The sequence below is a fragment of the Camarhynchus parvulus genome, chromosome 1 (assembly GCF_901933205.1).
Source record: "Camarhynchus parvulus chromosome 1, STF_HiC, whole genome shotgun sequence".
Classification (NCBI taxonomy): Eukaryota; Metazoa; Chordata; class Aves; order Passeriformes; family Thraupidae; genus Camarhynchus; species Camarhynchus parvulus.
Genome location: NC_044571.1, coordinates 99,853,779 through 99,869,016, shown reverse-complemented (window position 1 = coordinate 99,869,016; position 15,238 = coordinate 99,853,779). Strand labels below are relative to the sequence as shown.

General features: G+C 60.9%; 2 protein-coding genes across 2 annotated transcripts in view; both read left to right on the top strand.

Annotated features, from left to right (window-relative positions):
- Nucleotides 1-5,514, top strand: part of CLPB (ClpB homolog, mitochondrial AAA ATPase chaperonin) — a 74,205-nt gene extending 68,691 nt beyond the window's left edge. The window contains exons 13-16 of the mRNA XM_030959143.1: nucleotides 2,856-2,929; nucleotides 3,408-3,527; nucleotides 3,935-4,039; nucleotides 4,818-5,514. Of these exons, the coding sequence (XP_030815003.1) occupies nucleotides 2,856-2,929; nucleotides 3,408-3,527; nucleotides 3,935-4,039; nucleotides 4,818-5,069 (551 nt within the window). The 3' untranslated portion in view covers nucleotides 5,070-5,514. The remainder of the gene's footprint in view (nucleotides 1-2,855; nucleotides 2,930-3,407; nucleotides 3,528-3,934; nucleotides 4,040-4,817) is intronic.
- Nucleotides 5,515-9,247: 3,733 nt separating this feature from the next.
- PHOX2A (paired like homeobox 2A) lies at nucleotides 9,248-13,301 on the top strand. The gene is made up of 3 exons (XM_030951734.1): nucleotides 9,248-9,471; nucleotides 11,131-11,318; nucleotides 12,275-13,301. Exons 1-3 carry the CDS (start codon nucleotides 9,264-9,266, stop codon nucleotides 12,701-12,703), a joined length of 825 nt encoding a protein of 274 aa, XP_030807594.1. The 5' UTR covers nucleotides 9,248-9,263; the 3' UTR covers nucleotides 12,704-13,301.
- The last annotated feature ends 1,937 nt before the right edge of the window (nucleotides 13,302-15,238 follow it).

The following is a 15,238-nucleotide window of genomic DNA, read 5'->3' as shown; positions in this document are numbered from 1 at the left end:
CATCCCTAAAGAACCTCCCTCCTTCCTAGTACAACTTTCACACCAGCTCAGCCATACCTTGGCAGGGGGCACACCCAGACCCTTCAGTCCCCTCTCCACTGGTCCCAGTTGGTCCACATGACTTGGGAATGCTCCTCTGCCAAAAAGTCAAGAAATCCCAGAAGGGTTTGTGTTGGAGGGGACTTTAAAGACCATCCCATTCCAACCCCCTCCATGGGCCAGGACACCTTCCACTAGACCAGGTTGCTCCAAGCCCCATCCAACCTGGCCTGAAACACTTCCAGGGAAGTGATGAGAAAGGCTGAGGTTCCAGGGAAGTGATGAGAAAGGCACAGGATGAGAAAGGCTGAGGTTGGACAGAGCCTTAAAGATGCAGTCTTCCTCTGAAGGATACAATGTCAAATAATGAGGATTTCAGAGCAGGGGGATTGAAACTGGATGGTCTTTAAGGTCCCTTTCAATCCAAACTCTTATGTGATTCCATTATTCTCTTTATCAAATCACCCTTCACTTTCTTTTGGGACCCTTCCAAATGCCTCCTGCAAAAGACTGTGGCTGGTCCATTGCACATATGAAAGAGGAAAAGTTTTGTTTCTTCTCAGTCCTTCCCAAAAGAACTGAGCTTAGTGAATTTTACTTCCCCGTGGAATGGGAGCCCTGTCCTCACATATCAGGCTCCTGGAGAAAAATTTCCCAAAATGTGAATTAGGTAATAAAAGGGGAATGAGGAGAGCAAGGGCAGCCTCTGAGATTGAAAATGAACAACTTGATGTGCAACATCCAGTGCCTTTGCTGGTAACTCTGGGGATATACAGATGAATGGTGATGCTGGCACCAAGGCCTGTCCCTCTTAGGCAGTGTTTGTCACATGGAGCAGAGGAAAAGCCTGTTTCTGTCAGGTGCTGCTGTGCCTGTGGATAACCAGGAAATCATGGACAGTGACTGCATCCCTTCTTTTCTCATCAGTTTTAAAAAAACTTACTTTGGGGTTTTTATGATCTTAATTGTTGGATACCACATCTTTCTCAAGGTATCCAGCAGCCTGTGCCATGTCATTCCTACATCAGCTCCACAGGAGCAGGAAAAGATATTGGATTTTGGCATCAAATCTATTTTCCAGCTTCTTTCTCCCAGTCTCTTCCTTTTGCTTTGGAGAAGTGGCTGTCGACACTGACTTAATTCAGAATCTTTAAACTTCAATCAGGCTGAGTAAAGGACAAAACACATCATCAGCTGAACCTTCCAGAATAACATTTGAAAATGCCACAGTTTCCCTGCTCAATGAGGAGAGCATTGAATTTTAATTTCTGGGACAGTAGAGCTGGAGCAGGAGAGGAGGTGGGGAGGGCATTTGGGCACAGCAGCTGCCCTCAGTTGGGTTTCAAGGAGCTCCTGCCCATTTTCTGAGCTCTCAGGGTGGAGATGCCATGGCAGGAAGTCACTAAGTGCCTGGCAGACAGATAAATGGGAAGATAAAGGGAAGGAGCAGATTCCCCAGTGGGCTCTGCATCTACCAGTGGCAGGAGCAGATCTTACATGTGAGAAGTGGGAATGCTGGTAGCAGTGCTGGCTCCTCTACCTTTCCAGCTCTCCTCTGCCAAAACACTGGGAGTTATTGGTATCCTTGCCCGAGAGAGAGGGGTTGGAACTGGATCAGGTGATTCCAGAGCACCACTTTGAGCATTAGGGGGAACCTCCTCACTCTCTGCAGCTGCCTGAACAGAGGATGCAGCCACGTGGGCATCAGTGTATCCTTCCAGGAAACAAGTGACAGGACAAGAGGAAACAGTCTCAGTTTATGCCAGGAGAGGTTTAGGTTGGATATTGGGAAAATTTACTGCCCAGAAGTGTTGTCCAGCCATGGCACAGGCTGCCCTGAGCAGTGGTGGAGTTCCCATCCCTGGAGGATTTAAAAGATTTGTGGTGTGGAACTTGGGAACACATTTAGCTGTGGGCTTGGCAGTGCTGGGGGAATGCTTGGACTTAATGGTCTCAGAGGGCTTTGACAACCTAAACTACCTCTTGAGTGGAGCCTGAGAACCCCTTCTGCCACGGCTGCTGAGGGGCAGCAATCTTCATCAAGGCTGCAAAGCTGAGACAGGGTTCCAGCACCCAGCATGGGCCTATGTCCCCTGCCCTGCCCTGCCCTGCCTGCCAGGATCCAATCCAGAGCACAGGAATCTCCTCCCTGTGAGCACCCTGGTGTCAAACAGCGCATGGAGGCAAATGAGGGTGGAATGGGTGAAGCTGTGGGAAGAACTGGGATGATGAAGACAAAGGGAAAGACAGCACTGGGAGGAAGAAGGGTGATGCTGCAGTCAAGCTTCCAGAGTGTCTGGGAGGCAGGATTTGAGAGCAGCCAGACCCTGGCTCCATCTGCAGTCAGCAGAGGGAAGTAGACTGCAGCCTGAGCAGTGCTGCAGGCACCCTGAGCAGGAGTTTGGTGCTTGCTGGAGAGACCACAGGCTCTTTCAGTTCTCCAGCCCCAGAGGGCCGGTGTGCTCTGTGTCAGGTCATTGGCTGCTCTGGAGCCCAGCTGGGCACTTCAGCTTCCCAAAACCCCTGGGAGCAACTGCTGCGGGCACAGAGCAGGGAGCAGAGGCAGAGCCAGGGCTCTCTGGCCATTCAAGGGAGCCACATCAGCACAGGATGTTCCCCTGGAGCACCACAACACCCAGAACTGCTGTCCAAGTGCAGGGACACCACACTGCCAAAGCAAACTGCTGGCGCATGTGGAGGTCCCAGGTCTGTCCTGCAGTACCACCCAGACCTTCCTTGCCCTCAGCTCACCCAGACAGAGATGGAGCCACTGTCCCACTGTCCCTGCTGACACCCCCTCTCCACCTCTCTTCCAGAGGATGTCCAGATGACCGACAAGATCACCATTTCCAAGCAGTTCAAGGAAAAGGTTATTCGCCCCATCTTGAAGGTATGGACAGTGTGTTCATGGCTCAGGTTTCAGGTGTCCTGAACTTTGGTCCCAGACTCCTTCCCTGTGTTTCTCTACCAGCTATGAGAGAAGGGATGTAACCCCACTAAAAATGTTGGAGAGGTCAGAGCCCAGCAGAAATAAATCACAGCTTCTTTACTCTTGGAATGGAGCCTCGGTGCATGGTGCAAAGGGGACTCAGGACAGGAAGTGCTGCAGTGATTTGGGGGTTCTCTGTTCGCCCAAGGTCAGGAAAACCTGACTGCAGTGACGTCCCCACGATCTTCAGTTTCTTTAAGATGTTTCTGAAGCACCTCAGGATGCTGCCCAGCTCCATGGTGTGGGGAGAGGATGGCTGTTGGGAGCTGTGGGAGGTGGGATGATCCCTGGGGAGCTCCTTCTGCAATGCCACTCTCCCTGGTGTTCCCATCAGGGTCACCATCCCTCTCCCTGCTGACCTCCTCCCTTGTTCTTGCAGGCTCACTTCAGACGGGACGAGTTCTTGGGGAGGATCAATGAAATTGTCTATTTTCTCCCTTTTTGCCACTCAGAGCTCATCCAGCTGGTCAACAAGGAGCTCAATTTTTGGGCCAAAAAGGTAAAAAAACATCAGTGGCTTTAGAGGAGTCTTCTCAGAGTAACTCCAGGAGAAATCACTTCTGGAGCATCTGCCCTGGGGTCATCATACAAGCTGTTGAACTTGGGATGCTGGGGAGAGCTGGGACCTCTGGGAGCAGCAGAGATGGTTCTTCTTGGACTGCAGCAGGGATGAGCTCCAGGCTTCCTTCATAGATGTCATTTGTCTAATTGGTGTTTGCGCATCTGAGCTCTCTGAGGGCTAAATGGGATTTTTGGGGTTCCTGTGTTGTGGAGGAACTGGCCTGGTGGAGCTCAGCCCTTCTCAGCCCCCCCAGTGCAGCATCCTCGCTGCTCAAGGAGAAGGGTGCCAGGCTTGCTGGGGAACATCCATAATTCTTCTTCCTTTGCCTCCCTCCCCCCTGGCAGGCCAAGGCAAGGCACAACATCACCCTGCAGTGGGACAGGGAGGTCATGGACGTGCTGGCTGATGGCTACAACCTCCACTATGGTGCCCGCTCCATCAAACACGAGGTGAAGGCAAGAGGGAAGTTGGGGTGAAGTTCATGAAGTCACCTCCAGCCCCACTGCCCAGGGAGAGCCAGAATTGGAAAGGCGTCAAAAGAGAGATGGAGTCATGGAGCAAATCCAGAGGATGTTGTGGAGATGCTCTGAGGGCTGGAGCCCCTCTGCTCTGGAGAAAGCCTGGGAGAGCTGGAGTGTTCATACTGAACAAGAGAAGGCTCTGGGGAGACCTCAGAGTCCCTGCCAGTGCCTAAAAGGGCTCCAAAACAGCTGGAGAGGGACTTTGGACAAGAAAATATTACTCCTGGATAATAAATTAAGGGAGAATGACTTCAAACTGCAAGAGGGCAGGGTTAGATGGGGTATTGGGAAGAAATTCTTCCCTGTGAGGGTGGTGAGGCTCTGATACAGGTTGCGCAGAGAAGCTGTGGCTGCCTCATCCCTGAAGTGTTCAAGGCCAGATTGGACATGGCTTGGAGCAACCTGATCTAGTGGAAGGTGTTCCTGCCCATGGCAGGGGGTGTGAAATGTAACAAACTTTAAAAAGTCCTTTTCAACCCAAACCCTTCTGCGAATTCATGACTGTGTAGGTCTGACTGTCCTCATCTCTGGGGAGATGTCTGTGGTCTTGTGGAGGAGGTGGCACACCCACACTCCAGAGACAGGGAATCAGTGGGATGAAGGAAAGGCTGCATGACTTTGCACTACCTGAGGGTGGGGAGGAGCTGGCCATCTCCATGGGAGACTTTCCAGAGGGATTCCCTGACAGAATCTGTCTGTCCCTCAGGTGGAGCGGCGCGTGGTGAACCAGCTGGCAGCTGCCTACGAGCAGGAACTGCTGCCACGGGGCTGCACCCTCAGGATCATCGTGGAGGACTCGGACAAGCAGCTGCTGAAAACCACAGAGGGGTCTTCCCCCAGCACAGAGAAATCCAAGGTGCCGACCCTGCGGCTGGAGATTGTGGAGAAGGACCGCAAGGCCCGGAAACTGGAGATCCAGGCACCGCTGAACCCCAAAAACATCACTTACTTCTTGTGAGTGCTGGGCACACTCCCAGTGACAATAAAGCACCCCAGGAGCTGGAGCAAGCGGTGTCAGAGAGGGCAGAGCCACAGCCCTGCCTCCGCTGGGCATGGACACGGGCATGGACATGGATATGGATATGGATACGGGCAGGAGCTGCCCCGGGATGGGCATGAGGGGCTCCAGGGGTGCAGCTGTGTGTGACAAGGGGCCCTGGTGCCATTCAGGGATGGGGCAGTGGATGGTCCTGGGGTTTCACGGGGTAGTGGAGTTTTTTAAGGAAGGGGGAAGCAAACTGCGGACCATGCGGGAGCCAGGATGAACTTGGCATTCCCGTGGGAGGGGGCTTGCTGGGTCAGCTGGGCTGGCAAGGTGAGGAATGGGAACTGAGTGAGGATAAAAGCCACCAGGCACTTGCTCTGTATTGTCCCCGTTTCTTTATGGCAATAAACATGCTATGTGCATCCAACCCTCTGTGTCCCCAGAAGGAGCAGCTGTTGACATCACCACCCTCATCCCAGGGCACTCCTGGGTCTCCTGCTCATCACCAGGAGCCAGGAATGTCACCAAGAGTGGGGAATACCACTGGGAGCTGGGACTTACTGTCACATCTCCCCAGCCCAGCCAGGTGACATCCTGGTGCAAACCCTTGGCTGAATCTTTTTCTCATTACCTTCATCCAGGAAATATTTAATATCTCAAGTGGAACTGAGCTGTCCAAGCTCCTTCAGGGAGCTGCTCGTGGTGGAATAGGAGACATGGTCACTCCTGGGGCCACCTCAGACAGGGTTTCAAAGAGTAGAACATGAAATACATATGGAAATGGAACCCTCCCAGGATTAATGAGCCCCAAACCACTGGCCCTTGGGATGCAGATAGATCCCCATCCCACTGTTACTCCCTACCCTGATGTCCCCAGGAGGGTTTGGTTCTGGAGCTGGTTCCTGTCTTCCAGGGATAGAAGGAGGGTTGGTGGGGGATTCCTTGAACCCCCTTCCTATCCCAGTAGCTTTTTTTCCTGGCTTAATGCCAGGGGCTGGAGCTGGATCCCATCCCTGGAGGGTTTGGGAGTATCACCAGGCTCTGCTGGAGCCTCCTAAGGTCAGATCCAGTTCCAGAGGTGCACACAGGTGTGCAATGAGCTCTGCATGTGTGTGCATGGCAGCACAAAGGTGTAGTGTGTACCTGTGCATGGGTGTGCACCTCTGGGCACAGCTGTTCTCTGGCTGTGCCCTCAGGTGTGCCCTGCCATGCTGTGCTGTGTCACATTCTGTCACACCGTGCTGTGCCATAGTCACACTGTGCCATGCCACACTGTGCCATGTCATACTGTGCCAAGTCACATCACCCTATTCCATGCTGTCCCAGTACACACTGTGCCACCCTCCACCATGCCACATCCCACCATGCCAAGCCGTGCCAGCCCCATGGATCGTAGCCCCACAGGCAGGAGCCAGGGCCACATGGGCCCTCCACAGCCCTTGAGGTGCTTTTCTTGGTGCCAATACAGTAAATGGGCTTCCACTGCCAGGAAGAGTGCCTGGGAACCCAGGATCTGGGAGAAGAATCCTCTTTGGCTGTGCCAGACACATTCAGCTCCCCACATCTGAACCTCATGCTGGCACCCAATCCAGGCAGAGCACAGGGTGCCACCAGCATGGGGGCTCAGGACACCCTGGAGCACCCCAGCTTTGTCCCCAGGAACAGAGGGGCAGTGAACAGAGGCCTCCAGCACTGCTGGGAGCAGCTGTGGGGCTGGGGGACCCACCAGGACCTCCCAGCACATCATGTGGGGGACTCCATGGGGAGATGAAGGCTGGAGAGTGTGGGTGGCAATGATGAGGTGGGTGCTGTCATCCCAACCGAGCTGGGGCTAGAGCTGCAGGAGTTTGGGGCGTGATCAGAGGGGATCCATTGGAGGGGTCCCATCAGAGAGGGCCCCCTTGGCATGGGATACATTGGAGGGGCTCCACCAGAGGGCTGCACCCATCAGAGGGGTCCCGTTCAGGGAGTGCCGCTGGAAGGAGTCCCCCATCAGACAAGGGTCCCATCGGGGGTCCCATCCCTTTGGAGCTGTTCTATCATAAGGGATCCCACTGGAGAGGGTCCCATGAGCCTCCCCCGACCATCTCTGGAGGGACCCCGACCCACCAGGCACACGGACACATCTCCAGGCCCACAGGCAGCTCCCAGCACACGATGGGATGGAGGGATGGGGGTCCCTGTCCCCATCTCCACCACTGCGCTCGGCCCTCCCCGCTGCCGATGCTGCCCCAGCCGGGAGCAGGGGCCGCCAACCTTTACCCACCCCCGCACTGGGCAGCCCCGGGGACAGCCGGGCCACTGCCAGCGCCCATGTCCCTCCATCCCCCAGGGCCCGCAGGGATCACCCCATCCCACGGGAGCCGCGGGGATGCAGGTCAGCTCCCTGGCTCTACCCCCGGCTGCGCCCCATCCCCTCCATGTTCCACTGCCTCCGCTCTCCCCCTACATCTCCCTCCTCCCCTCCTCCTCGCCCTCCCGGCTCTGCCCGTCTCTGGGTAGCACCAGCAGCTCCTTGCGTGGCAGATTGCTGCCTAATTAGTTTAGAGGGAAAACTTAATTGAATTAACTTTTCACAGCTCCAGCAGCCCGACAGTGGGGCCTCGCTCCGCGCCAGCCCCACGCCCTGATCGAATTAACTTGTTTAGCAACCTGCCCGCTCCGGCCGCACAGCTGGGGAGGCGCGGGGGGGCACCGCCGGCACCCACCGGGGGCCAGGGGCTCGGCCGGGGGAGCGGAGACCGAGATGACCGCGGGGGAAGTGGGGGCTGTTCCCAGGGAACGGAATCCAGGAGGGAGCGGGACCCTTTGTGGCCTGAGATGTGGGGCAGAACGCAGGACGGGCGTGGGGCAGGACACGGGCCAAAAGACGGCGGGAGATGGGGCAAAACGTGGGGCAGGACACAAAATCGGATACGGGGCAAAATACAGGGCGAGAGACAGGGCGGGATGCTCGGCAGGAAAGGGGGAAGGACACGGGTTAGGACAGGAGATGGGACACGAATGTAGGGGAGAAGGTGGGACAGGATGCGGGGCTGGATACAGGGCAGGACAGATTCGAAGCGATCCCACAGGACCCGGCCAGAGTCCGTTCTTCCCCCCCCCCACCCCCCCCCCCCCCCCCCCCTGGGGGACCCAAAGCCCTTCGCTGGGCACAATTAGACTTTTAAATCCTCTTTAGTGAAAGTGTTTGTCTTGAAAATGTCCGAAATCCCGCCAAATCCTCCCGCATCCCCCCTCCCCACACGCCCCTCCGGTGCCGCTGAAAGGGGCGAAAGCCTTTGCCTCGGTCCCGGCAGGGGGCTGGGGGGATGGGGTGCTTTGAAATTCATCCGGGCTGAAAACTGGGGAGGGGGATTGCAAAGGCCAGAGCCCCCCGAGAAGAGAGGGGTGGGGCTGAGGACCCCTCAAAGCCACCTGCTCCCCCTGCACCCAGGGACGGCGGAGGGCACCCAGAGATAGGGCGTGGTGCCGTTGTTTGCCCTCCTGCCCCTGGGATGGTCAGCAGCCCCCAGGCATGGCATGGCATGGCATGGCATGGCATGGCATGGCATGGCATGGCATGGCATGGCATGGCATGGCATGGCATGGCATGGCATGGCATGGCATAGCATGGCGACAGAGAGAAAGATGGGGATCAGGATGGAGATGCACACAGGATGGGATAGGGATGGGCACAGGGACAGGATCGAGGACCGGGATGGGATGGGATGGGATGGGATGGGATGGGATGGGGATAGGATGGCGATGGCGCTGGGGACAGGGATGATACAGAGGGATGGGACACGGGGGAAGGTCCAAGCGCTGGTCCCAGAGCAGGCCCGCCGGGCGCTGTCCCCGGGGGTGCCCAGGGGCCGCTGTCCCCCCACCCGCCGCCAGCCCCAGTAGCGGCTGCCGGAGCCGGTCCGAGGCGGGGGGTGCTGCGACCACGAAGGGTTAAGGGGGGCGGGGGGCTGAGGGGAGGGGGGTGTCGGCTCCGCCCGCTCCCGCCGTCCCCGGGAGATATTGTCATGCAAAAGCCCCCGGCGAGCGCAGCCTTTGTCCGCGCTCCCCCCGCCGGTATATTAACGGGCCGGGGCGGCGGCGGTGGCGGGGGCGGGCGGGGGCCCGGCGGGCAGGAGGCGGCGGGGACGGGCGGGCGGCAGCCGGGGCCGCACCGGGCTCGCCATGGACTACTCCTACCTCAACTCCTACGAGTCCTGCGTGGCCGCCATGGAGGCGAGCTACGAGTTCAGCCCCTGCAGCCAGGCGGGCTCCTTCCAGTACAGCCCCATGCGGGGGGGCTTCGGGCCTGCGCCCGCCTGCGCCCCCCTCGCCTCCGCCAGCTGCGCCCTGGGTGCCCTCCGCGACCACCAGCCCTCGCCCTACTCGGCAGGTAAGGGACGGGGACCCCCGAGCCTCCGGGAGCCACCGGGGGCAGCCCCGGGACGGGCGTCAGGGAGCGGCCGCGCCGTCGGGGCTGGCCGGGGTCGGAACTGGCGGGGGACCGGGGCCACCGGGGCTCGGGACCGGCGGCTGCCGGGGATGTCGGGGCTCGGTGCCATCGGTCGCCGGAGCCGTCGGTCTCCTGTACCGTCAGTGTTCGATGCCGTCGGTGCCCGGTGCCGGGGGCTCCCGGAGCCGCCGCTGCCCTGCGCTGTCGGAACTCGATGCCGACGGTGCCCATTACTGCCGGTTCCCGGTAGCGCCGGTGCCCGATCCCACCAATTCCCGCTCCCGTTGTTGTCCAGTACCGGCGGTGCTGTGGGCGCCGATACCATCGGTTCCCGGTGCCGGCAGTGCCCGTTACTGCCCGTTCCCGGTGCCGCTGGTGCCCGGCGCTGTCAGGATTCGTAACCATCGGTTCCCGCCACCGCTGGCGACCGATACCACCGGTTCCCAGTGACCCCAGTGCCCAACACCGTTAGTGCCCGATGCCGCCGGTCCCGGGAACTGTCTGTTCCCGGTGCCGCCGGTGCCCGTTCCTGCAAGTTCCCGGTACTGTCGGTTCTCGGTGCCGCCAGCGCACGCTGCCGCTGGTGCCCGGTGCTGCCCGTTCCCGTTGCCGCCGGTGCTCGGCATTTCATGCTCGGTGCCGTCGGTAGCGGCTGCTGTCGGTCCTCGGTGCCGTCAGTTCCCCGTGACATCGATTCCCGGTGCTGTGGATTCCCGGCACTGTTGGTGCTCGGTCCCACCGGTTCCCGGTGCTGCCGGTGCTCGAAGCCCGGGCTGGCCCTGCCTGGCTCGGTCCCTCCCGCCCCCCGTCCCGGGTCTCCCCGCTCGCCTCCGCCGCTGGGGCTGAGCCCTCCCAAGCATGGCCGCGGATCCCCGGGGATCCCCGGGGCTGTGGTGGCTCCAGAGCGGGGCTGGGGAAGGTCCTGGCCGCTGGAAACCCCCTCCCCGCTCCGCATTCGTTGCCACCGCGGAGGCGCTGAGTGTGGTTCCGCCGATAACGAAGGAGCTGCCGGTTGGCACCGGCACCGCATTGCCCCGCCAGCCCTGCTCCTGCCCCGGGGCCCCGCGTCCCGCCGAACGAACGAACGAACGGGGCCGGGGGTGCAGCGGGGACAGCAGTCCTGCCCTCGTCCGTCCCGCCCTGCCCGCGGGGTCCTGCCCGGTTCATCGTGCCCGGTTCATCGTGCCCGGTCCACGCCCTGAGTCATCCTGCCCGGTCTCCCCCTTCTCGGTTCACCCCAGCCCAGTTTGTCCTTCCTGGTTCATCCTTTGCCGATTCCTCTGCCCAGTGCATCCCCCTGCCCGTTTATGTATTCCTTGTCTATTTCTTCCTATGCGATCCTTGCCCAATCCTTCCCTGCCCTTTCCTTCCCTTCCCGGTTCACCCCTACCCAGCTCATCCTTCCCGATTCATTTATCCCTGGCCAGTGTCCCCTGCCCAGTCCGTTCCTTCCCGGTTCATCTCTGCCCGATCCATCCCTGCCCGATCCATCCCTGCCCAGTTCTTCCCTGCCCGATCCATCCCTGCTCAGGTGTCCCCCGGTGCCCAGCACAGCCCTCCCACTGTACCCGCTGCACTGACTCCCCGTTTCCCTCCCAGTTCCCTACAAATTCTTCTCGGACCCGTCGGGGATCAACGAGAAGCGGAAGCAGCGGCGGATCCGGACGACGTTCACCAGCTCGCAGCTGAAGGAGCTGGAGCGGGTCTTTGCCGAGACTCACTACCCCGACATCTACACCCGCGAGGAGCTGGCGCTCAAGATCGACCTCACCGAGGCACGGGTGCAGGTCAGCTCCGGGAGGGGATGGGGCTGGGGATGGGCGTGGGAGGCTCAAATCCCGCTGGAGCAGGGACCCTGACCGTGGGACGCTGGGGCTCTGCTCCCTGCATTGGCAGGGGCGGCAGGCAGGGACTTGGCCTCGGCACTGCCGCAGTCGGGGGACACGCTGCTGTCACAGCCTTGCTCTGCTGGGAGCTCGGCGGGACAGCCTGGCCCCCAGCAGAGTGTGGGCTTTGGTTCATGCCACAGCACCGTCACTGTCATCAATGATTTAGGCCAGTCCCAAACACCTTGGGGTTGGTGAGAGTCCAGGAAGGACAGAGAGTGACTCTTTGTGGGTGCAGATGTCCCCTGTGTCAGTGCAGATTCCTCCCGGGGGAGTCGGGCCAGACACAGAGCCCCCGTGTGGGTGCAGATCCCCCTCTGGGGGTGCAGACACCCTGTGCCGATGCAGATCCGTCTTTGTGGGGTCCTTCTCTGTGGGATCCCCCCCGTGTCAGTGAACACCCCCCTCTGTGGCTTCAGACCCCCTCGGGGAGTGCAGACATCTGTCCCCACGGGAATGTAGGGACCCGTAGGAGTGGGGGTCCTGTCCCCCTCCCTCCAGGGGGGGTGCGGGAAGTGTGGACCCCGCTGTTGGCACCACGGGCAGCTCCGTGCTGCGGGCTGCGGGCTCTGGCCGCAGCAGGGGCAGGTGTGGGTGCAGTGTGAGGATGTCCCCTCCCCATTGCCCTCCCCTGCCAACACCGGAGCACACGCCGGCAGCGCCTGGCGCCAGCCTCACAAATCTACATTATCGTGGATACACGGATCCCTCTGGTGATGCGGAAGACATTTCCCCCGAGGGAATGGAGGGTTGTGAAGCCCACCCCGGAGCCTGGGAGGGCTGCCTGCACCCACAGGCTCCCCGAAGCCCCAGGGACCGCGGCAAGGGGTGCTCCCACCCCCTCCATCCCCCTCCAGGTGTGGTTCCAGAACCGTCGAGCCAAATTCCGCAAGCAGGAGCGCGCGGCCAACGCCAAGGGTGCCAGCGGCACCGGCAGCAGCGGGAAGAAGTCGGAGCCACGCTCCTCCTCAGAAGACGACGAATCCAAGGAATCCAACTGCAGCCCGACCCCAGACAGCACGGCCTCCCTGCCCGCCGCCGCCATCGGCAGCCCCGGCGGCAGCCTGAGCCCCAGCCCCGGCGCGGGGGCGCCCCTGGGACCCGGCCATGCCCCCCAGCCCCTCAAGGCGCCCCTCTGGGCAGGGGTGGGGGGCGGCAGCGGAGCCCCCAACACGGCCGAGCTGCTGAAGGCCTGGCAGCCCACCGAGGCTGTGCCGGGACCCTTCTCCGGCGTCCTCTCCTCCTTCCATCGGAAACCGAACGGCATCAAGACAAACCTCTTCTGATCGCCGAACCACCGGATCCGGCCGCCCCCCGAACCCCCCTCGGCCCCCACCCTGCCCCCTGCACCCACCGCCCCCAGCGCGGAGCCAGCCACGACGCTCCAGCGAACGGGGACAGGGAGCAGGGACCGGGCCCGGGCCCCTCCCGGGCCCTGCGTGAGTGGGGGCAGCTCCCAGCGACACCCGTGGGTGCTGCGGGACCACGGGGGTGCCAGGCGGGGGACACCAGCCCCGTGCTCAGCCAGCGTGGCCCTGGCAGAGCCTTCGGCTCCGGGGGCACTCCAGGGTGGGGGCAGATGCGGGGCTCCCCACAGCGCTGCGGGTGCTCCAGGAGAGCCCCCCTCGATGGTCGGTGCCGCTGCGCTGGGGGCGAGGAAGCACTTTATGGGGGGCTCTGGGCTCACCGGGGTGGGCAGCGCCGGGCACTCCGCTAGGGAGGCGCCCCTTGGTGCGGGGAGGAGCTGATTTCACCCAGATCCCGCCGGCCGGCATGGATAACCCCCCCAGCAGGGAAGCAGACACCCAGCCCCATTCCCGAGGGCTGCGGGCAGTAAATGCGGGGCTGGGAAGTTCAGCGCTCGCTGCATCGCTGCAGGCGCTGCCAGGGGGGACAGGGAGCCAGAACCGCCGGGGTGAGGTGCCCTGCTCGGGGGGGGAGGGGGATGTGGGATGGACCCCTGGCCGTAGGATGGATCCCTGGCTGTGGGATGGATCCCCAGCACAGCCAGTGGGATGTCTGGGAGCAGCCAGGACCCCTTGCCACCCAGGGTGGGTGTTCCCACTGAAGCTGGCGCGGGTGCAGTGGGACCCCCGCACATCCCCCAAAGGTTCCCGAGCGGAGGGTGGTGCTGGTGGTGCCCAGCCACCCACGACAGCCGTGCTGCTGTGCTGGTGGGTTTCATGGCATGGCGAGGATGCTGGCAGCCCATCCATGGATCCCTGTTTCCCCTGTATCCCTCCCAGCTCCCCCGAGGTGGGTTCCCCACTTTTCTTTCATTTTTTGTTTTGTTTTTTTTTTTAAACCATTCTGTAATTTATTACCCATGTTTGCAAATGCCACTAATCCAAATTAAACTTAATTTATTGACACTGCTGCTGGCCCTCAGCCCCTGTTGCACCCCAGCCCCACCAGGGGTTGCAGGGGTGGGGGGGCTGCATAGTCCCCACCCCTGGACCCTCTGAAACCCACCAGAACCCCCCAGGTGATGCCACAGACCCCCAGCACCTCAGGGATTATTTTGGGTGCCCCCCAAAGACCCCAAGAAGCTGTAGGATGCTGTAGGGGCACCCTGTGGGAAGCCCCCTCAAGTGGGGTGAGGAGAGGGGTGCCCCACACAGCCCCCTTGGCCTCTAGGGGCCCTTTGGGGGGTGATGATGAAGAAGGTCTTGGGGGCATTGGGATGGTGACAAGGAGCATGCCAGGCTGTTGGGGGAGTGGCCTGAGGTACCCAAATGGGCAAGAAGGGGACAAGGGAGCTGGTCCCACCTTGCTGGGACCAGTACAGCCAGCTTGGAAGGGTCACAGATTATGCAGGGACCCAGTTCTTCCCCCTGGGTTCCCACCTTGCCCCCCTCCCCACGCTGAGAGCTCCACCACACCCATAGCATGGACATGATAAAAATCACTCCAGGTTTACCAAACACCTCCAAACACAGGAGCTGGGGTTTAGTGGGGGGGAGTTCATCCCCCCCAGTAACAGAGAGGGGAGGTTGGGGTATGCCAGGGGCACCTGGCCCATCCTTCATCTCAGCCGGAGTGAGGGGTGGGGGGTCTGAGGGTAGCATCACCCCCAGCCCCCCTGAGGACAGGGAGAGCCTGGAGGGAGCATCCCAGTGGGAGCAGCCCTGTCCTGGGGACTCCCACCCTGGGGACCCTCCTGGAAGGACACTTGGCAAGGCTGGGGGCTGAGCACTCACAAGGAGACCCGGCTGCCAGCCCTGCTGTCCCCAAGGGCACACAGACCCCCGTGGGGCACAGACCCAGCGAGTGCCAATGGGCAAACGGGCTGGGATGGGGATCTGCCCCGCAGGCACTGCTGGTGTGGGCTGGGCTCTGGGGGAAGGCACTGCTCTGGCTCTGCTCTGACAGGATTCCCAGGCTGCGGATGGACTCCCAGCATGGGGACAGGCACTCCCAGAGTGGGGATGGGACCCCATGGCGGGGACAGGGACTCCAGGGGTAGGGACGGAATCCCCAGTACGGGGACAACAGGACCCCTGGGGACAGAACCTCTGGGTGGGATGGACCCTCAGGGTGGGGATGGGACCCCTGGGAATGAGGACAGCATCCCCAGGGTGGGAACAGGGACCACCATAGTGGGGATGGGACTCCCAGGAATGGTAACAGGGACTCCTGTGGTGGAGACAGGGATACCTGTGGTGGAGATGGAACCCCCGGAGATAGGGACAGGGACCCATGGGGTGAGGACAGGAACCCCCAGGGGTGGGGACAGCACATCCAGAGCAGGGATGGGGATCATCAGAGTGGGGGTAGAACCCCTGGTGTGCAGAAATGAGGTCCAGGGTGGGGACAGGATC

Excerpts from the sequence above, each read along its gene's own strand:
- PHOX2A (XM_030951734.1), top strand. The coding sequence starts at position 9,264 with ATGGACTACTCCTACCTCAACTCCTACGAGTCCTGCGTGGCCGCCATG. Across the intron at positions 9,472-11,130 it reads GCCCTCGCCCTACTCGGCAG|TTCCCTACAAATTCTTCTCG; the intron begins GTAAGGGACGGG and ends TTTCCCTCCCAG. Across the intron at positions 11,319-12,274 it reads TCACCGAGGCACGGGTGCAG|GTGTGGTTCCAGAACCGTCG; the intron begins GTCAGCTCCGGG and ends ATCCCCCTCCAG.